General features: G+C 47.5%; 1 protein-coding gene across 1 annotated transcript in view; it reads right to left on the bottom strand.

Moving 5' to 3' along the window:
* The window catches only part of LOC135385395 (complement C3-like), a 178998-nt gene that overhangs the window by 57308 nt on the left and 99261 nt on the right, over positions 1-22429 (bottom strand). Inside the window, exons 20-26 of the mRNA XM_064614685.1 lie at positions 21862-21915; positions 21551-21712; positions 10968-11024; positions 10652-10828; positions 9324-9468; positions 6660-6888; positions 6282-6491 (exon numbers count right to left, since the gene is read on the bottom strand). Of these exons, the coding sequence (XP_064470755.1) occupies positions 6282-6491; positions 6660-6888; positions 9324-9468; positions 10652-10828; positions 10968-11024; positions 21551-21712; positions 21862-21915 (1034 nt within the window). The remainder of the gene's footprint in view (positions 1-6281; positions 6492-6659; positions 6889-9323; positions 9469-10651; positions 10829-10967; positions 11025-21550; positions 21713-21861; positions 21916-22429) is intronic.

Below are 22429 nucleotides of genomic sequence, written 5' to 3' on the forward strand. Positions count from 1 at the left end.
TCATAGTAGTGATAGCCGTATGGGCGACGGAGCGCGGACAAAAGCTCACCGGACAAACGCTCACCGGACAAACGCTCACCGGACATAAGCTCACCCATTCAGCGTCGAAGCCGGACAAAAGCTCACCACATTTGCAAAGGCGTTTTCTCCCCGTGCGATATATATTTTGGGATTGTATTATGAATGATTAATAATATAAATTGATAAAACATTTTCAATTGAGGTTTTCTTGATAAAACTGAAACAGCAGAACTGTGTATTACGTTTATTATTTTATTTTTTATCCGAGGAAACCGGGGAAACAAAAGTGAATAAGGACAAAAGAAGGAACGACGAATTATTCCGCGTTCCATGACCTTTATCAGAGCACATCACTGTTTTTACGAAGTGCCCACGATCCTTCTGGGACACCAACCTAGGGAGGGTTTTTCCGGGGATCAGTCACAAGCAAGTTGTCACTTCGGACTGCTCATGATGCGAGGCACAAATAGAGACGACATAGCAAAAAGTACATATGATGCACTTGTCAAGGGGGGGGGATCTATAATGATGATAAATACAAGTAAAGGTCAGCCAGTGTGATACTTCTGCTCATGTGGGGGACAAGTGCGTCCTGGGCCGACTTCAGAGGGAACGGTATCGCCGACATTGGTCTGAAAGCGTCTGAGGAAAACCCGGAAAAAACCCGAGACGGCACAGCTGGCGAGGGGTGTTGCCTCCCAGTCTCCATGCGGCGGGCCAGCGCAAAGAATAACACAAGGTAGTTCTCATTTGTGTTAAATGGGCAGTTACAGGGCATAATAAAACAAGGACAGAAAGGCAAACTTACGAGCTGCATTTAAATTTTACAACTTACAAGCTGTCGTTATAAGGGCTAATTGTTTGGTTCAAATTTTAGATGGCTAAAAAATTCCTCGTCTTTGAAACATGCACATTTTGTCTTTCAGTTCGTGCCCGCACACTAGTCTAACACGCAAGCGACTAGCCCATAATATGTAATTCGCGTTTGGAATACGCGCTTTTCGCCGACCCATGCCGTATCATCAGTCGCTGTAATACTATATTTCTGCGGATGTGCAGCAAAATTTTATTCTCATTCCGGCACTATTAATAATTCATAATACAATCAACCAATATATCGTACGGTGAGAAAACGCCGTTGCAAATGTGGTGAGCTTTTGTCCGGATTCAACGCTGTGAGGGTGAGCGTTTGTCCGGTGAGCTTTTGTCCGGGATTCATGGGCGACACGATGTTCTTTTCGGCGAAACATGTTATTATGATGTTTCTTACTCATGTTTGTATTGCTATCAATTACATAACTTAGGATTTCGAAATATCCAGCTTAAAAGTGAGGACGACGAGGCGCGTATGAATACAGGACACGCACACTTGATCATACCTGGGTAGTAATAGCATTACTGTAATGAAATTACAGTAATGAATTACTTTTTCTGGTAATTTGTAATGTAACGCATTACTTTTGACATTAGGTAATTTGTAATATAATTTAATTACATTTGGGCTGTAATTTTAATGACATTACTCATTACTTTTTACAAAAGAATCGAGTGTGTGTTCTGCGTTGGCACTTGGCAGAAAGAGAGTTGGGGGACTGGCAAGTGAAAGGAATTCCAACGGCACTATGAACGGTGGCGCACTCAATCGGCACGTGGAACGTCAATTCCCTTCTACGAGCCAGTTGCCTTAGGGAGGGCACTCACAAACAAACGTTGTTAGGTCAACGGTTTGTAGCCCTGGAGAATCATTGTTTGCGGGCCCCATGCTGCTGACAATCTTCCTGTTGTCGTGATACATTGTGTCTCCTTCGTCTCTACATTGTGGAACGATACGTCATACGTGGCACACTAGCATGACGTGTAGAAGAGACAAATAGAAGAGTACATGCTAACTGTTGATACATTGTAAGCATAAATTTTTTTCCTCGAATTTCGGGTAAGGCAAGTTTCGTCAACTTGTGTGTCCCTTGTGCCTTCCACAAACTCGGGAACATGTATGCCAATAATGGTAAAGTAATGACTTTGTAATGTCATTACTTTTTCGTAGTAATTGTAATGTAATTTTATTACGTTTCAATTGCAGTAATGTAATTTAATTAAATTCTAACTTGAGTAATGTAATTTAATTACATTTTAGAAGTAATTTACCCAGGTATGCTCATGATCCTTGAGCCAGCTGAGCGCTGTGGACGGATTGCGCGGCGACGGTCATTCGCACTGGTAGAAGAAAGGCCAAGAAAGCGCGCACGCACACGAAAAAGAGAAACGCAAAATCAGAAAACATACCAAAGAATGGCCAAACTCTCCTGATAGTCGGCTCTATATTAGACTATATTACACCGATGTCGCGCGTCACTTGCACTGCTAGAACAGAACTTCACCGAATAATACGCTCCCGGGCATCCGTCATTCCGAATGATATCAGCCCCCCGCCCCCCTACTAAGTTGGCAAAACTTGTCACGGATCACATACAGACAGACAACCTACTTCCGGTGTACCGAAATCCTCGTTCACAGTTATAGCCCTGGCTAGCCCCAAGCGCAAGGAGGGTACTATTTTCCGCGGCGGACGTAGAGCCGTCGGCTGTCCACCAATCAGGGACGATGGATGTTAAAAGATTTATTTCGAAGCGTTTATTCTTCAAAGTTTATTTTTCGGAGTTTATTTCGACAGCGTGGATTTTCTCATGATTTATATTGAAGAGTTTATTTTTGCAAATTTGATATTTAAGAGATTTATTTTTGAACGTTTTATTTTTACATGATTTATTTCGGCGACATCCCGCTGAGGTTTCAAGAATATCTGAAGGGCACCATTTTCCCAGAGCCTGGAAGCTCTTTGCCAGCCAGGTGCTCCGTGTCCTTTCTCATCCGCCCTTGAGCCCTAATTCCCCGAACGTCTAAGAGTCGTTTTGTGCTTTGTACCTAACTGGCCGCTGTGCCCATTCATATGTTGTGCTACGTCAACTGTATGTCTGCCCGAACTTGTCTAGCCACCTCCTTTGTAGTGCATTTATTTGTATTCTTCTCAAGCCTCGCCCTCTACGCTTTTGGGACTTTGGTTTGATATATTCTTGACTATATGTAGCAGGTCCTCAAACCCGAAGAAGTGCATCCAACTGCACGAAAGTCTCGTTTTTTCGCAAATTAAACTGTTTAAAGGGGCCGTAAACAGGCCACCAAACATTTCAGAAATAATGATACCCTATGAAAGAACGCAGATCATAATACCCAAATATACATTTTGTCTGGCCCGTGCCAGCTCGGTGACCCATATAACTGCTTTCAAAGATGAGTAACCAGCAAGCCTCTCTCCACCACGCATACGTCACATGGCTACGTAGCGTTTTGCCGTTCAATCGGGGGGCCAAGCTGCGCACATGACGTTTCAAATTACCAGCCAATAAACATACTTCATTATCAGCTGTGATTCAGAGCGCTCAGTTTGTTTGTGTGGAACTACATTTTGCGCTCCGTGGTTCCGAAATTCAACGTCATGGCATATTCAACATCTCCGGCTGTCGCAAACGTCAACAGTTGGGCTGCTATCACATGACGCGATTCGAACCCGGGTTCCTCCCAGTCACGACATGACATGGCCAACACACTAACCACTGTTCCACGCGAGCTGGTGACGCGATGCCGCGTGGCTCAAGCCAAAGTACGGCAGGCCAGTTGACGGAACCATTCGAAGATGACGAAGATGTCCCATCGCGCACCTACCTAAGATTCCGGAACTGTAGTCCCGGATATTCATTCGCGCGCGTGGTGTGCTGCGTGCTACTGCCCAGAAAACGTAGTGCGCGTATGATACATAAATTAAACGCATTTCTTTTTCACTTAGAGGCTGTAACCGTTTAGATTTTGAACAGAAGAGGATTCACGTTCATGTAGTCCAATTCCGCATTTGAAATAAAATCGTACGTGGAACACTCGATCGTAATTGGTGAGCAAAGCGCTACGTCAAAATGACGTAAAGTTAGAGCGTGGGGCGGAGCTACAATGCGAAAGAGTGCAGTGAATATTTCATTCGTATGCAAGCGCCTTTTGTTTTTGAGCGTTAGTAATTGCAAGGAGTTTTCACTGCCTAAGTTTCAATAATATAACACAAAGAAATGGGCCCCTTGTGTACCTGTTTACGGCCCCTTTAACGCTCTCAACCGTTTTCTCTTTACTAGTGAGTCGTTATTACTGTTCACAAAATCCACTCCTCAAATTCAACGTTTGCACAGTGGCCAGCTACCGCTTCCTTACAGTTCACACCTGTGTGCGATATTATGTATCTCCCCATTCGTCCCTAATCTGCTCCATGAACCCGTACGCTTGGTGCGTTTTAAGTGATCGAAAGGCTGAACAGCTGAATATGCACGTCGCATATGGATATAAGAAACTTACGGTGTCTTCGACTGATAGCCCCGATACTCCGAGCCGCAACGGGCAAGACCGCATATCACTCCTGCGCTGAGCCGGACCAATCGTGCACGAGCCGATCGCGACAGATTCGAGCAGAGGAGAGGAGAGGGAATGCTAACTCATGTGACTTCCGGAGTCTTCCGCGAAATCAAAACAACGATGACGGAAAACGCAGAACACGGCATGCATGGCGGAACAGAAACACCATTGAGCGGAATCCAGCGCAGTCACGTGACCAGAACCCAACCGCTCCTATACCACAGGGTGATACAAACCCGCCATTGTTCTAACTACGAGAGACCCAGTGAGATCCCAAACGATGAGACGTCGGCTATACCCAGCCGAGATCCCAAATTAAGTGTCGCGCGCAGGTTGTCGATGCGTTTCACTCGGGCCCCACTGGGGAAACGACAATGGAGATGCATGCATTGTCCCATTCGTGGTGATCTGGAGTGGTCAGCAAGTGGTGTATACCTTCTGCGATCACCGAATGTTTTATGTGTGAATAGATGCTGGTACAGTGCTGGACGAAAGCTTTCGGAAGACGCTCCAGCATTCCTTCCTCAGACTGATACGCCAGCAGCGAATTACAAACCAGTACGAGCCAGTACGGACTTACACACAGGTGACTAGGTTACCTAGGCACATGTCTGTAAGTACACACGGTCCCATTCGGTGCTAGCGTGTCACTCTGAGGAAAGAATGCGCCGGAGCGTGTTGCATAAACTTTTGTCGAGCACTGTACATTGCTCTGCGGGTGCGATCAGCGTGTTCTTCAGCCCGATTTTGTAGCAAAATTTGCTCTTACTGTTCCCATTGTGCGTGCTGGAAACATAGGGAAAACACCTGACGGAACAGACGATGGTTTAGTGGGAATCTTCCAAGCGTCGTAGGATCACCTTTCGTACGAGCTCAGAGGCTGCCGGAACTGTAGGATTTTGTTCTCCGTACTTGAGTGATTTGAGGCTGCTTTACACATTTTGCCAACATCTCCCCATCACTACAATACCACGGAAAGAAGTCTTCACACAGAAAGAAGTCTTCACACGCGTACTTATGCACAGCACGTGTACGCGATATGTTCGTATGAACTAGAATGCGAAGTAGCGGTCATTTTGTTTTACGTGTTCTCTTGTGCCTTTTTGGGCCGTACACGTCCAGCTTCGGAACTATTCGAATATACCCCGTTTGGAAGTAACTTTGATTCGACTCGAAATGTGATTATAGGATCCTGTATTCGGTTCCGAAATTGTGTTGAATACATAATTATACGCTGCGGTACTTGAAAGGTTGGAACATCCGCACAACTAAAAGCCTGTGCCAAGTGACAGAAAAAGGCTGATCAGTCAATTTTTATGCACACATAGTGCCTTGCCTACCTGCCGACTGTACAAGCAGAGAATACAGACGGTAATAACCGTAATAACAAAACCTGCGGACAGATGTCGTCACGCTCGAAAACGCTACGAAACGAAAACGAGACACACAAACGTATCTGTACTGCGGGTGCCAAATGAACTTAATGCGATATTAACGTGCGACTGGTTCGGGAAGAGCGCTCCACTAAGGCCGGGTGTGGGGTTCTCATGGAATTCACGCAGAACTTTTTTAGATACTGCGTTGTATCGGGAAAACTGAAACCTCTAGAACTGAAGAAGGACATCGATGACCCATCTGCGTTCGTAAAATAGAAGAGGGACCGCAGGAGAGGAATCTTTTGTTTTTCTCGTTTCAACGAAAACTAAACTTCTGTTTCATTTAACGAAAGCCGAGAGCCCCAGGTACAGTAGACAGCATGCATAACGGACAACACTAGGCAGCATAACAGCATGACCAACTTAGTCCCCTACCTCAATTCGCAGCTTCTTTTGAACAGCGTCGGAACCTTCATTTGTGAAAACGCTGACTTCGATTAGTCTTTCGCCAACGTCCAAGGGAACCACTGGAAAGATAGCAGTACGACCACGACCTGCAGGTACTATCAGCTTCTGTGGCTCAGACTTTTCTCCTACTTTTGCTCCTGAGCAGATGTCACGTGTTCCGTGCAGAAACACTTTTGCCTGAAATAAGTTGCGATGCGTAGCAAAAAATATGTCATTAGCGTACATGACGTCACTTTCATTTTTGTGCGGTAGGTAAAGTAGTGAGAGAATACAGCCTTAACGTGTGTCATTTGACAATGGCTGTGTGACAATGTGGAAAACACAAGGTAGTTGCAAGTGACCTACATAGACATCACGGCTGCCATAGTTGTAGAGGGTTACGGGGATTTCGATTTGCTCATTCACGACGACGGAGTAGGGCAGGTTGACTTCAAGGAAGAGTTTTTTGAAGGTAAGGATTTCAGTAGGATGTGCCACGCATACACCACCCTCGGGAGACACACTGACGGCTGCCAGCTCCCACGTGGTAATACTGCTTGGGAGAGTAGTTGAGAGCTCCGTCGTACCCGCAGCTCTGAAAGCAGAATCAACAAAATTTAAGAATCGTATTTCTACGTTCTCGTCCTTGAGGGCACTGGTAAACAAGTCAGCTGACGACATAAGCGTTTGACACGAAGCTTCCGTGGTCGTAGGCGCAAAGACAAATCCGTCTGAAAGTATTTGACTATTCTGTCAGGCTTTAAATATTATTCTGCTAATCATGCGGTACTCATTGGCCGTTATACTAGACAGTTGATGATGATTGTACAGGTGTTCGAAAGATTCAGTTGCTTCCACGTGTCAAAACCGGTGTCCTCAAGGGTTAAGCAGATATGACACACAAAACAAAACTAAACGAAAATACATGCATGAACGAATCGTAAGAGGTACCCTATTGCACCGTGAAGTGAAATGAAGTTGCAACTGGGTGCCAGCAGCGTGGTGTTATCGCTAGCTTATTCACGGTTTCGGTTTTACTATTGCCTGCATTGTCTGGGAATTCGTGGATGGGTGTGACCTATGCCTGTCGAGATGGACCATAGAGTGCGTAGTGCAAATCCTTCAAAGGCTTTGCCAGGTAACGTTACCCTTACAGGAATCGAGCAACCTAAACCTCAACGCATGTTCATATATGTCACTTGCCCCACGCTTTTCTATTCTATCGAATACACTTAGGGCGCCTCCTTTTCTTCCCTCCTCTATGGTCACAATAAACTACCACTAAAACTACGGTGAGCGTACCAAATCAGTGGTACCCGCGAAGACACACGAATACGAATTTTCGCTTCGTTGTACCTTATTTCTTTCTTCCACATGCTCAAACAGGATATATGGTACGAAACTACACGCAGTCCTGATAACTTCTGTTTTACTAATGCCATTCATCTTGCTAAGCTTCCGCAATGGAGTCTAGCTGTTCGTTCTTGTACTTTCAATCAGACATGTAGAAGGTACTACAAAAAGGTATTTAAAATACGTTACTAAATACTGAGCGCAAAATGTATTTGAAATACAGTAAAGATAGTTAGAAATGAGAGTATTTAGAGTAGAGTAGTAAATACTATGAAAACTATTTAAGATACTTATAAGATACTCAAAAAATAAACAGCCACAGGAATGTCGAATTATGCCTGCAAATTAGACATGTGCTTTATTTGCACGCAGTAGCAGCTGCATTTGAAAGTGCTCATCCGACAACCGTCTTCTCTTCCTTTGAAAAACGTTTCCCAGTTTAAGGACAGACCACATGACGGTTGTCGTTTATCCAGAACACACCAAATGATAACAGCGTGGACTTCCTTTGAAACGGCCAGGAAAAGTCAACTGTTGTCAGGTGCGGCAAAAAAAGAAGAAGAGAGAGAAGAAGAAAATAAATAAATAAATAAGCATAGAATGCCCACCTGAATATTCGACAAAAAGGAGAGAGTAATTTGAGTACTGCGTACTAAATACTGAAAAAAAGTATTTAATTACAGTACAAATACTTTTCACGAAGCGTACTCCGTAAGATACTAAGATACCAACAAAAGTATTTAAGATACAGTATTTAGAGTACGGTACTCAAGGTACTCCATGTCTGCTTTCAATAATGGAATAATGAGCGTGGCGTTTCGAAGAAAGCAGACAGAAATCTAAAGATGCAGAAAAAAAATCTTGCGAGGAGCACGAAGTTCGAGAAAGGCACTAAATTTTAGGAGAAATCTTCCAGAAAACAGCACCGCAACGTAGCACGTAGAATTCCGTTCCGAAGAGCGAACATATACTATTTATTGCTTGTTACGCGGCCCGCCGTGAACTCGAGAGCCCTGCTCGCCTGCGACAAAAAAACGAAGGGTGAGTTGTCCATGATTCTTCCGATTAAGCATAGAAAAAAACACTCAAAGCGAGAAATTGATTGAAGTATTAGCTCTGCATCAATGCAAAGACTATGTTTCTTGCTCCTTTTGGATTGAAAGATTCAGGTACCACCGCTGAAAGTCAAAAGCTGTGCGGCAGCATCGCGGGTTTCTGTCCTTTCCACGAGAAATGCTCCATCATAGACAGTTATCCTTTCTGAAGGCAGAAAATTGGACGCTGGACCACCCTTCATTGCAGAAAAATGTCAATCGAGTCCTAGGATCAGCCGAAAAAACAGAACAAATGTGTTTAGGGAGCATGAAGAAGTAAACTAAACATGTAGTGATATTCCTCGTCCCGCTAGCTAGCCATAGGGGCGGGCACAGGACGTACCTGAATGACTCTTCACGGACAGTCCGCGAATGGCATCCTCGGGACGTAATGGGGATACACCTCGAATGACGAAGACACGATGACACTGTGGGGACATCGTGAGGACCATGTGCGTTCTTGAGGGCATTTAACTTCACTTTCATTTATCCCAGCTTTGTGTTTGGTGAACACGGCAATTCACTCAAAGCTATTTTACCCGATGCGTCCCACCTTACATGAAGTAGACAGCGCTATGCTTACCCGATGATGACTGTGGTAAATAACCACGTCTCCCTAAAATCCGATCGCCAAAGAACTCCAGCTTCACCGAAGTCTCCCATTTCAAGTTCGTCTAGCTGGTCAAAGCCAGAGGCTGTAGTTCTTGCTCCGGCATCACCGTCCTCATCTACATGAGCAAAATTGCAGAGAAATGTATGCTATGCAGATGAGACAACGGCACAGAAAGAACATCGCGTCGTTTGTATTTTCTAGTGATAACCTGAGAGTGAAAACGAAATTGCATGTTACAAGTTATCCACTTACTACAACAATTGCTCAGGCTACATTCGTAGACAACAAGTGTTTCATGCACCGGTGACAGCATCTCAGTTCTAATGATGGGAAGTAACCGTTCAGAGGCTGCAATACTTAAACATACGAACGTAACACAACCCTAAATGAGGCCCATTGGCGAATCCTTGGTAGTTTGTACAAGTGTACTGCTTCTCGTATGTGTTGATCATTTGTTGATTTGTTCTGTCCTTGGCAACGTACATACTATACATATACGGACGATATGCACATGCTTAGCGTGTTCAGGTATTGCAGATCATGCAGTTGTACATTACTCATCCTTTTTCTCGTTCCTTTATCACCCAGTTGTTTAGTCGACGCCTCTCTTCGTGTCTTTATACACGTCATATGTACATATCTTTCACACTCTGTCAGAACGTTTTTATAATGTATGTCGGCATCTCCTAATACTGTTAATTAATAGTTGAAAAAAAAAGTCCTTGGAAAGCATTGTGGTTAGTACAAATATCACGGGGAATCTTTTTTTCTTTTTCATCAAATGAGACCATGCTTCACTGTGAAATTTAACATTCCAATAGCGTTCATAGCATCATCTTCCTCATGAGCGCCTACTCGGCATCACCGTATTCTGCTGTTTTCGCCTGTATGTTCAATTTTGGATTCAGATATCGCTAAATCGTCATTACCAACACTGTCGATATTGGCCAAAGGTTCATGCCTACTCCGTAGACCGAATAGCTGGGGCGGTGAATGCAACCTCAGAGATTTTCAACACCAGCCCCACGATATTGCAACATCCCCTCCCCACCTCCACAGAATGTCGGAAACAGCCGCAAAGAAAGCATATATAGGATCCAGTGTCCCTTCTACGCGATTCCAATATCGCCTCAGATAAAAATCCAGCGACAATCCATACGTGCGCTTGTCTACAAGCTTGATAGTGTGAACGAAGCCTAGCACGGCCTTTCCCCTTTTATTTTTTCTTTGTGGTTCTTTTTTTTGTGCCAATAAGTCCGCTCCCCCCCCCCCCCCCCCCCCAACACGAGCTGGCTTACCTTCCCTTCTGTAACAACACTCCTGGAATGCTTCAACGCAAGCCGTCCCATTGGAATCGTCTTCGTCGATGAATTCTCGAAGCACATCAACACGGCGTTCGCATGTTCTTCCAAAGCGGTCTTTTCTGACACCGAATTCGCAGCACTGACGTAGGACACTGTCTTTATATTTTTCAGCTGCGTGAGGGGGAAAAATCATTGTACCATATTGCAAGTCAGATTACACTTTACAGCAATATTAGCGGTCACCCGTGAAAATAATGAGAGTTGGACCCGGCGTTATGAATGTATTGATTGTATTATGAAGAAAACGTACGTAGACTTTCAATGGCTTCCCTTCTTCTCCTGTGGTGTCCTTCGTGGCGGGAGCTGTCTGAGACGTGGAAGAAATGAACTATAAACACTAACCTTCACAAGCTGCACACATCAACCAATATATTGATGATTGTGTTGAGTTAAGTACATGTGGACTGAACTCTGTGTGCAGATTTCGCCACAACAACTCCTATGTGTGCCCACCGGAAAATTGTTCTTTAGCATACCGGTCCCCCTTGGACACAAGGGCATTGATCCGGACTTGACCATTCGTTTTCTGAAGCCTCCGAAAGCTGTTCCTAATTTTTATAAAGAGTATCTCTCTGGCTCTCCCTTTGACGTCTACCCAGCGCGACAGAACATACATAAACCACTCCGCGAATATTCCCCAGGAGCTACAGGAAAGGTTTTCTCCATTAATCATACAGGAAGCTGTTGTATTCCACACTTGTCGAAGACAATACACACAGTTCCTTTCTGTGTTGTACTTCAATAAACACCCACTGGAGTACACTACGTAAGGTAGGGATGATGAAGATGATGACGACAGACAGAAGAAAAAATGGAGAGGTTAGTCTCGACTGAGTCGGACTAGCATCCCGAGGAAGGACTTTGCTCTCAGTGCCCCTTTAGTGATGTAGCGTTCGTTTATCCTATTATGTAATCATTTATTACACGTTATAGCCTATTAGGGAGAGTTACATAACAGGGTGGCCAAACTAATTCTATGACATGCGCCGCATAAGAAAGGAACGCTGTAAATCTAGACGACGCAGTGCCGCTAAACTAATAGCACGTATCCAGGGTGTTCTTTCTTTTTTTTTTTTTGCCTGTACAGAATGTTTATAAAAAGGCTATGAGACCAGCATCGATGCCGTTTTTGCAGTTCAGTTCGGCCAGGCGGAAATTCTCCCGAAGAAAGTGTGCAAGCACTAGATGACAAATTACTTCAAATTCGTTTATTTACTTTTTAATTACGGGGATTTCGTTCAAAAGCGAGATAGCAGATTGCAGACTATCCTAGTTGCAAGTCATTTCACGTTGATTGATCCTGAACACACCTGAACACAACTGTAAGATGGTGCATGAAAGAATGAATCTTTATTGTCGTCGTCCTGTACACAACAGTCTGACTTCCTCTTCCTCAGTCGTAACCCATGTTACGTCCCCCTTCTAAGATATAAACAAAAACAAAAAAAACCTATATATATATATATACGTATACATTTACAATTTGATCGTGAACTCCCAGCCAAGTACAGCTGTTTCGTCCTACTTGGGACTCGTCAGCCTGGCGTAGGGAAGTGACACGATCTTGGGTCGGCACTAACAGTGCGTCTCGGTGAGACGTCAATGTTCCACGGTGACGGCGCCACTCGTGGAGGCCGCAGTGCAAGCTAGCAAGTACATATACAAAGTGAAAATAGCCGAAGCTCTGTAGCTGCACGTTGGGCATATGTTTACAATTTGATCGTGCACTCCCAGCCAAGTACAGCTGTTTCGACCCACTTGGGACTCGTCAGCCTGGCCAGCCTTGTAAACATATGCTCAACGTGCAGCTACAGAGCTTCGGCTATTTTCACTTTGTATATGTACTTGCTAGCTTGCACTGCGGCCTCCACAGGTGGCGCCGTCACCGTGAAACATTGACGTCTCGCCGAGCCGCACTGTTAGCGCCGACCCAAGATCGTGTCACTTCCCTGCGCCAGACTGACGAGTCCCAAGTAGGACGAAACAGCTGTACTTGGCTGGGAGTGCACGATCAAATTGTAAACATATGCTCAACGTGCAGCTACAGAGCTTCGGCTATTTACCCTTTGTATATATATATATATATATATCTAGAGAGAGAGAGAGAGAAAAGAAGGAGATTACAGAACAACAAAACCCTAACTTAGTCGTTTTCTGGATAGAGTTTAGGATGCCTGCTTTCACGGTTTGACCTCCTGTATGAGGTTTCAGCTTCAGCTCTTTGGCTTTGGTGATTTGTTCCTGTGGTTTCGAGAACCTTCTCCGTTCTTGGTTCGTTGGCTTGAGTTTGTAGCCGACAGCGAGTCAGGAAACGAAGATGTTTATTTGAAGCCGTCTGGCTACCAACTCAAGAATACCGGGACGGAGGCCGGGTGTTAAATTCCGCGGGTCGCGCGCTGTGAGGCCGGCGCGATGGCGCTGCGGCCGCTACATTGCCTCCCCCGCTAGAGGCAGCTTGGTGCTGACTGACCAGGTGACTGACCAGGTGACGGTCTTTGGTTTTCGCTGGGGGGGGGGGGGGGGCGGTGTTGCTGGGTGACATGTAGGCGGAAAGTTCAGGCTGGTCGGCGACGGACCGGTTCTCTATGAAGGCTGGCTTCGCACGGTCGACGCTTACTATGTCATCCTTGCCGTGCACGCTGACGCGAATGTCCTTGCCGGCGCGGCCAAGGACGAGGTGGGGACCGATGTAGAAGGGCGTGAGTGGCTTGCTTACGGCGACTGTACGGATGAAAACGTGGGTAGCGTCGTCGAGGGTTTGCGAGACGTAAGGCTCCGGGACGACGCGGTATGGGGCGGAACGTGGCGGAGGAGGTCAAAGCTGCGTCGCAGGCGTTGTAGGAAGTCCGGAGCCGTCACACGGGTCGCGTCAGGACTGCTGGGGAACAAAAATTCTCCAGGCAGATGGAGGGTACGTCCGTAGAGCAGTTCTGCCGAGCTACACCCGAGGTCGGGTTTGAGGGAGCTACGAATGCCCAGGAGGGCGAGTGGAAGATGGTCTGTCCAACTCTGTCTTCGAACGCAGTTAGAGCAGCCTTAAAGGACGACGGAAGCGAAAATAAGCTGCAAAGCTGTTTGCCTCATATTGCGATGCGTACCGAAACAATCACGAATTCGACTTGGATTTACGCATATTAGTTGAAATGCCGCCATAATCGCGATATAAAATTGCTCCTGGTGAGCGTCGCCGCGACGCTGTAGCAGACCACGGAAGTGACGTGCGTTGTCTCTCCTGTTGGAGTTCCTGACTTTCATTTCGCGGTTGTTTTGCAATCGGAGGAGAAAAAAATTACATGCTTGTGAAGTCTTTCCTGGCTGTGCTACAGCATGTTGCCGAGTTCCTTTCGGCAACGCGAGGACATAGTGTACCTTGCCCGAACGATACGCAGATAGACAGCACAAACACAGCGTTAAACATCGAGTGACGTTTATTACAAAGACAACACTACCGAGGCTGGCCCCCAAAATCCATCCGAAGGAAGGTGACCTCATTCTCGCTAGAGTTGAGAGTCTTGCTGCTAATATTGCTGGATGTCTTACCTTGCGTTCGGCCAAGATATGTTTCAGAACAAACACGCTCTACCGGTCGTGGTTGTTTCCGTGGCCGTATTGGCCATTGGCGCTCGACTGGCAATCGAGAGATGCGTAGTTCAAATTCCGCCGGTGTCTGACTTTTTTTATGACTGTCATATTCCAATTGATTCCGAAAGACAGGAAACTTATTCTCACCGCATATCCGTCTATGCCTCAGACAGTAGAAACAAGACAAGTGCTCATTAGCCTTGGCTTGTCAACGAAGTACATCAGGCTGAAAGAAGGAGCGGCCCCTTCTATATTTTCACAAAAACGGAAGGCACAAATCTTTACCTCCACTCGGCGTTTCGGCGTATGCCTGATTCCTGCTACGGGGAAAAACGGAGACGAAGGAGCATAGGTACGAACCCATCTCTCATCGGATATATCACCTACAGTCTTCCACGAGATCTCCGAATCGAACATTTTGAGGCGTTGTTCGGAATTCGCCGTGTTTATCCGGTTCACCCGGCAGCCACACATGGAGCTCGAGAGATATTTGACGTCACGCGCGCCTCAGATTTTCCCGGAATGCTTTGCGACAGCGGGCTCGCTCCATGGGCAATCGTGTCGGGTGGGCGGCCCAGCGTGCTCTTAATCGTCAAAAATATGCCCATCCGTACAGCGTACTCGCAAAATACTAGTGGCACCATAATCGTACGTAAGATTTACACCTTGTTCGGATCCCTTTTTACAATTGCCAAATTTCGCTTCCGTTGTCCTTTAAGGGTCCGGTGCAGCCGCTCGACAAGGCCGTTGGACGCAGGGTGATAAGACGTCGTACGTATGCGGGACGTGCTGATGAGCCGCGTGAAGGATGAAAAGAGATGGCTCTCGAATTGGCGGCCGCGGTCTTGGTCACTTGACTAGGAACGCCGAAACGTGCGACCCATGTAGCGAGGAAAGCTGAAGCGACAGCCTCGGCGGTGGAGTCAGGGATGGGTGTGGCCTCAGGCCACCCGGTGTACCTGTCGATGGCTGTTAAGATGAGCGACACCCGGCTGAGACAGGGAGGGGGCCGACAATGTCAACGTGCACGACGTCGAAACGTGCGTCCGGGAGGTCGAACTTGCCGTGAGGTGACACGGTATGGCGGTGGACTTTCGACCGTTGGCACGGTACGCATGTGCAGACCCAAGTTGTAATGTCTCTGTGCATCGATGGCCAAACATAGCGCTCAGCAACGAGGCGTCTGGTGGCGCGTATCCCTGGGTGCGCCAGGTCGTGCAAGGCCACAAAGACCGGTCGGCGGTACGCTTCTGGCACAAAAGGCCTCGGCTGCGCTTTCGAGGAATCACACAAAAGTACACAGCAAAGTAGGAGGTCACATCCAGGAATCGGAATGTGCGTGAACTTCAGAGATGAGTTGCCCCGCTCACGCAAGCGCTGCAGCTCGTGGTCAGCGGCTTGGGTGGTGGCGAGGGCCTCGGGAGACAGTGGCGAGGCGGATACAGCTTCCACGCGGCTGAGAGCGTCGGCAGGGCCGTTCTCGGTACCGTTGACATGCTGCACGTCGGTGGAAAACTCGGCAAGAAACGATAGGTGATGTTGATGTTGACGTTGACGTTTCATAGGTGACGTATCTCTCGAGGAGAGTATCGTGTGCTGGCCGAGGTGAACGCGTACGTGAGGGGCTTATGATCCATTAGGATCGTGAATGAGCGGCCCTCAAGAAAATGGCGGAAGTGACTCACGGCGAGAGAGGCGGCCAGCAGTTCTCTGCCGAAGGTGCTGTACTTCTTCTCCGGAAGCTTGAGGCCTTTGGAGAAGAAAGCAACGGGTCGCCAAGCGCCGTCTACACTCTGCTGGAGAACACCGCCGATGGCTATTCCGGATGCATCGATCATGAGGGCCGTAGGGTCGTCCTGCTTGAGGTGGTAGAGCATGGTCGAGCCTGACAAGTCCTCCTTGATCTGAAGGAACGCCGTGTGAGCTTCAGGGTTCCACGGTAGCACCGACGAAGCCGCCTTATTCCCACGGAGGAGTTCAAGAGGGCGAAGGGTTTCGGCGCAGTGAGGGAAAGCGGCGATAAAAATGAACAAGGCCGAGGAAACGGCGCAGTTGACGCAGAGATTGAGGCTGGGGATAGTTGGTAACTGCGCCCACTTTAATGGCGAGTGGAGCTAAACCTTCGGCCGGCTAAACCTTTGACCTGATGTCCGAGAAACTCGGTGGCGGGAGCCACAAATTCGCACTTTTGCACGTTAACCACGATACCGTGGGCTACAAGGAGCTGGAAGAGCAGGCGCAGGTGTTGCTCGTGCAGTTCAGGTGAAGGGCTGGCAACAAGTAGGTCGTTTATGTAGGCGAAGACGAACGGGAGTCCGCGAACGACCGAGTCAATGAACCGCTGGCATGTCTGAGCCCGCATTGAGCAGCCCAAAGGGCATGCACGGGAACTCAAACAAACTGAACGGGGTGGTGACGGCGGTTTTCTTGACATCCTCAGGGGCGACCGGAATCTGATGGTATGCTTTCATGAGGTCTATCTTGCTGAAGATGGAGGCGCCGTGGAGGTTGACGGTGAAATCCTGTAGAGGGAGGAAGAGGGTACCAGTCGGGGACTGTGACGAGGTTCAAGGCGCGGTAGTCGCCGCATGGGCGCCAGTCCTTGGTCTTCTTCGGCACCATACGCAATGCAGATGACCAGTCGCTGGAGGAAGGCCGTGCGACGGCCATCGCGACCATGTGATCGAATTCGCTACGTGCGATCTTGAGCTTTTCTGGGGCCAGTCGATGAGGGCGGGCGAAAACAGGGTCTTCCGTCGTGTTGATGTAATGCTGTTGACTTCGTGGGCCACAGGTTGCGACCAGTCGGGTGGCTGTGTAAGGGAAGGGAATTGCTTCAATGTCGCTGCGTATGGGGAGAGCAAGGCGGACATGGTTGTGCCTGGACGGACAGTTGGGTGCAAGAGTCGACTAGGCGCTTGCGGGCTACGTCACCCAAGAGACGAAAATGCCGCAAGAAGTCTGCTCCCAAGATAGGTCTGTCCACGGTGGCGACTAAAAACAGCTAGGGAAACGATCGGCGAAGCACGAGGTCGATGGTAAGGACTGTTGTCGGTAGACGGCGATGCCGGTATTATTCACCACGGTTAAATGGAACATGGCTGTACGGCGGCGATCGGCAGCCGCGGCTGGTAGGATTCTGACTTCTGCGCGGGTATCTACAAGAAAACGGGTCCCGGATGCCTTGTCCGTTACGAAGTAGAGTCGGCTGCTGTCAGGAGTGGAGGCGGACGCAGCCGTTACTGGCTTCCCTGCCTGCTGCATGGGAGATACAGTGCTGCGCTTGAACGCCATACTGCCTGTGGTAGCGACAATAACCTGTACAGTCTCCTTGAGGTGCCTCGCGAGAAGGCTGAGAGGAGCGCCGTAGGCTGGGTGAACGACGTCGAGATGGATCGCGACGTCGGGGTCGGGGATTTCGAAGGGCGAGTGCGGACGCCACCATGGTGGACAGACGCTCAAGGTCTTCAAGCAATTGCCCAAGAGTGTTGGGAGCCTTAGAGTGTTAGGAGCAGGGATCTGCGGAAGAGGGGCGGTGCAGACGGGAAGGGCAGGAGGCGGGGTCACGGTAGGAATCGCGGAAACGACGGGAGTAGGTGACGATACCTCCATAATTTTGTCTGCGTGCGCTGCTAAATCTTGGAGCGGTAGAGTGGCTGCCGTGGCGAGGATCATTTCATTCTGGAGGGTAACCGTTGTAGGAATAATTCCTTAAGGATAGCAGGGTCGAACGTAGAGGCTCGCTCGCCAAGAAGATTCTGCATGTCACGCAGCAGCTGGCTAGGGCGCCTGTCTCCCAACTCTTCTGCAGTAAGCAGCTGCTGCAGTCTTTGGCGCTCAAATGCGGTTGTACGGTCAAGAATGGCCTTCTTGACAGTATTGTACGGGTTGCTCGACGACGGAGCGGAAAGCACGTCGATTATCAGGGACGCGATGCCGTGAGGCAGAACGATGACGACGTGGCGGAAATGAGCCAGCTGGTTGGTGATGCCTGCCAGGGCAAACTGGCACTCGCAATGTTCGGGTCACCAATGTAGCCGACAGCGAGTCAGGAAACGAAGATGTTTATTTGAAGCCGTCTGGCTACCAACTCAAGAATACCGGCACGGAGGCCGGGTGTTAAATTCCGTGGGTCGCGCGCTGTGAGGCCGGCGCGATGGCGCTGCGGCCGCTACAAGTTGAACGTGCTGTGGATGTTCTCGTTTCTAGAAGGTGTTCTCGAGTGCGAACACAATAATTTTCAGGCGTCTGTACAATGTACGATCTCGGTGTTTTGGCTTTGCCTACAACAACTGCTGGCGCCCACGTCTTGCTGAAGGTGTCGTAGAGTGTGACGTTGGAGTTTCGTTCGAGATCCGGTGTGCTCTTGGAGGATCGATCGTACTTTTGCTGTCTTCGTGTTTCTTCCAGTCTTCTTTTTACAGCTGTGGGTGGAACGACTCGCGGTTCCAATTGCTTTGAACTCGTGGGAAGGAGAGTCCTTGCCGTTCTACTCATGAGTCGTTGTGTCGGTGACTTGAGAATGTTGTCTCTTGGAGTGTTCCTCCAGTCCGTCCTCAGTATTCGTCTTCCGCAAAAGTTGTTTTGCTTGGCGCACCGCTCTTTCGGCCGTCCCATTTGATCTTGGGTGGTATGGGCTGGAGTAGACGTGTTTCACTTGTATTCTGGTTAAGAAGGCTTTGAATTCTGTACCGGAAAACGGTGGACCATTATCGGTAATCAAGGCAATTGGCAGGCCATGTGTTGCGAATGTCGTCCTACAAAACTTGATGATGGTACTTGCAGTTGTTGTTCTCAACTTTTTGACTTCGAAGAAAAAGGAATAGAAATCCACCATCACAACGTATTTTTCTTGGTTGTGAGTAAACAAGTCCATTGCGACACGTTCCCACGGTAATGTGGGGACTTCGTGGCTGAGTAATGGCATCTTGATGTTTTTCACTTGATATTTTTGACATTGGTGACATTCGTTGTACTCTCGTTCGATGTCCGCATTCATTTAATTCGGACCAAAACACTGTCTCTCGCGCCCTTCTCTTCATTTTCTCTACTCCTGCGTGCGCAGCATGAAGCAACTTAGTTATAGTCCTCCTAAATTTGCTCGGTATTATGATCCGACATGGGATCAAACCGCACGCGCGGTTTGATCGAAGCAATATTCCGTCTTCGAGATTAATGTCCTCTTAATAGGACCAATACTGCTTAGCTAAACGATGCACGTTGTCTTTTGTTGTGGGCCACCCTGAGGTCGTATACTTGTTGAGCTGTTATGTAGAGGACCACGACAATAAAGATTCATTCTTTCATGCACCATCTTAAGCCCGAATCCCATAACAAGCGACACGCGGCACATACACGCGAGAAGCGACAAAATCGACGTCACTGCCGCCACCACGAACGTCAAAAAAGCTTTGTCGCGGCTGAATATTTCTGCATCTACTCCCAGTAGATATTTGTAGCATGTCGCTGAGTTCGTTGCCTGTTGTTTGACAAAAGCAGCTAGATTTGGCGGCGTGAAACAAGAACTGAACGCGTGGGCAAGGGAAAGGGTGGAGAGGGCAACCAACAAAAGTAGCAGACGAAGAAGTGGGCGGGGCGTTGGGAACTTCAACCGCAGCACCACTGCGTTACGGCGAATATTACAGAGCACCTTCATTACAAGTTCTCCTCGTTTTGACGAATGAAATAATATTTTTCGTATATTTATGGCAATTTACAACTTAGCTCGAATAAAATGAGCATTGCTTCTCCAAAAACATCATTTCTCGGCGACGAAATGCCGCTGCTCAAATGGACCAAGATGTCGCGCCATGACCAGACGCGACAGCGACAAATTCTGCAGCCCATCGCGTGTCGCTTGTTATGGGGTACATGGTGTCAGCAGTGGGATTGAGGTGTTGTCCGGGGCTGGACTCGCCGTTTCCATCGGCCATTCCAAAATCGAATGCTTCGCAGCTCGCGACACTTCTGACACCATGTAAGATGGTGCATGAAAGAATGAATCTTTATTGTCGTCGTTCTCTACTCAACAGTCTGACTTCTTCTTCCTCTGTATTAACCCATGTTACAACAACAAATCCTGTACCGCACATGTTCATTAAAATATCCATCCCCGAATTCTGATATGCAAATGAGCCGAAAACCAAACCGCCTTGACCGGGAACGTCGGAAGTACAGCCCTCATTGCGCGTCCGGCGGCCAGGTGATTTTTGGAGTAGGTGTTGCTTAGCTAGCCAGAAAAGCCACTTTCCACCCCAGGTAAGCCTCCGTCGGCTAGGATGCTCAGGCACGCTTTTTCGTTTTAGCTCATTTGCACATAAAAATTCGGGGATGGATATTTTAACGCACGTGCGTGTCTCAGGATTTTTCAGGAACGTGAAATCGATTGGAACTAGGATAGTCTCTCACTCTGCTAACTTGCTCTTGCCCAAACTCCCCCAATTAAACAACGATTTAATGAATTTCAGGTAATTAGTAGAAGTAACTTGTTGTAACATAGTCTCTCCCAGAGGATGTCCGCCAAGACGTACAACTCAACCCCAAAAACAACATCGATGTTTCTGTCATAGCTTTTTAATAGAAATTCTGCAAATGCTAAAAAAAAAAACATCTTGTATTGGGTGGATGTGAAGCAGCAATCGGGATGTTCTAATGTGGTTTCTTTGAAATTAGTGGGGGTTGTCAAACTATGGCCTCCGGAAGCCCATTCCACTTCCTAATGGTAGAGGGTAAGAATTACAAAAAAAAAAAAAACGCTGTAAGAAAATAACCTTTAAACGGGAGGAGATGATCGCGACGAAGCGAAACGTAGTCCACAGGAATTAACGGAATTAACCAACAGTAATAAAAGAGAAATACTAAATATATGATAGTCGTTGGTAGCGTAAACCCAGCTCCACAGGAGTATAGACCATGTCGCGTTGCTCTCAAACCACCAGTCTCCGTGCAGTCTTTAGCCTCGTTCCCAGCGACGACACAAGATGGGTGGACTGCCAAAATCGCTCTTCCCATTGCGATGAATAGTGGGGGCCGCCGTCTTTAATGAGTATGACTGACGTTAACGTTACATTGTCATAAGGTAAACATCTGAGTAGTTCATCAATGTTCGAGAGGTCAAGGAAAAAGAAGATTCCTTGGTCCCGCGTGCAATATGCGCACTTGTTCAGGTGAGGAGTGCTGGCCGGTGAGATATCTTTTCTACATCTGTTCCCGAGCGGGAGAAAATGAACGGGCACGACATGATACACTTACCTTCCCTTCCGTAACAACACTCCTGGAATGCTTCAACGCAGTCGTCTTCGTCGATGAATAGTCGAAACACACGAACACTGCGTTGGCATGTTCTTTCAGAGAGGTATGTCCTGAGACCGAGTGCGCAGCACAGACCTAGTTCACTGTATTTATATTTTTCAGCTGCGAAAGGGGGAAAAATCATTGTGCCATATTGCAATGTTACAAGTCAGATTACACTTATTACAGCGATACTAGCGGTCACCCGTGACAATAATGAGAGTTGGACCCGGCGTTATGAATGTATTGATTGTATTATGAAGAAAACGTACGTAGATCAATGGCTTCCCTTCTTCTCCTGTGGTGATCTTCGTGGCGGGAGCTCTCTGAGACGTAGAAGAAATGGACTATAAACACTAGCCTTCACAAGCTGCACACACCAACCAATATATTGATTCCTGTGTTCAGTTACGTACATGTGGACTGAACTCATAGTGTGCAGATTTCGCCACAACTACTCCTATTTGTGCCCACCGGAAAATTGTTCTTTATCATACCGGTCCCCCTTGGACACAAGGGCATTGATCCAGACTTGACCATTCGTTTTCTGAAGCCTCCGAAAGCTGTTCCTAATTTCTATAAACAGTATCTCTCTGGCTCTTCCTTGGACGTCTACCTAGCGCGATAAAACATACATAAACCACTCCGCGAATATTCTCCAGGAGCTACAGGAAAGCTTTCCTCCATTAATCATACAGGAAGCTTTTCTATTCGACACTTGTCGAAGACAATACACACAGTTTCTTTCTGTGTTGTACTTCAATAAACACCCACTGGAGTACATTACGTAAGGTAGGGATGATGAAGATGATGACGACAGACAGAAGCAAAAAATGGAGA

The sequence above is a fragment of the Ornithodoros turicata genome, chromosome 2, assembly GCF_037126465.1.
Source record: "Ornithodoros turicata isolate Travis chromosome 2, ASM3712646v1, whole genome shotgun sequence".
Lineage (NCBI taxonomy): Eukaryota > Metazoa > Arthropoda > Arachnida > Ixodida > Argasidae > Ornithodoros > Ornithodoros turicata.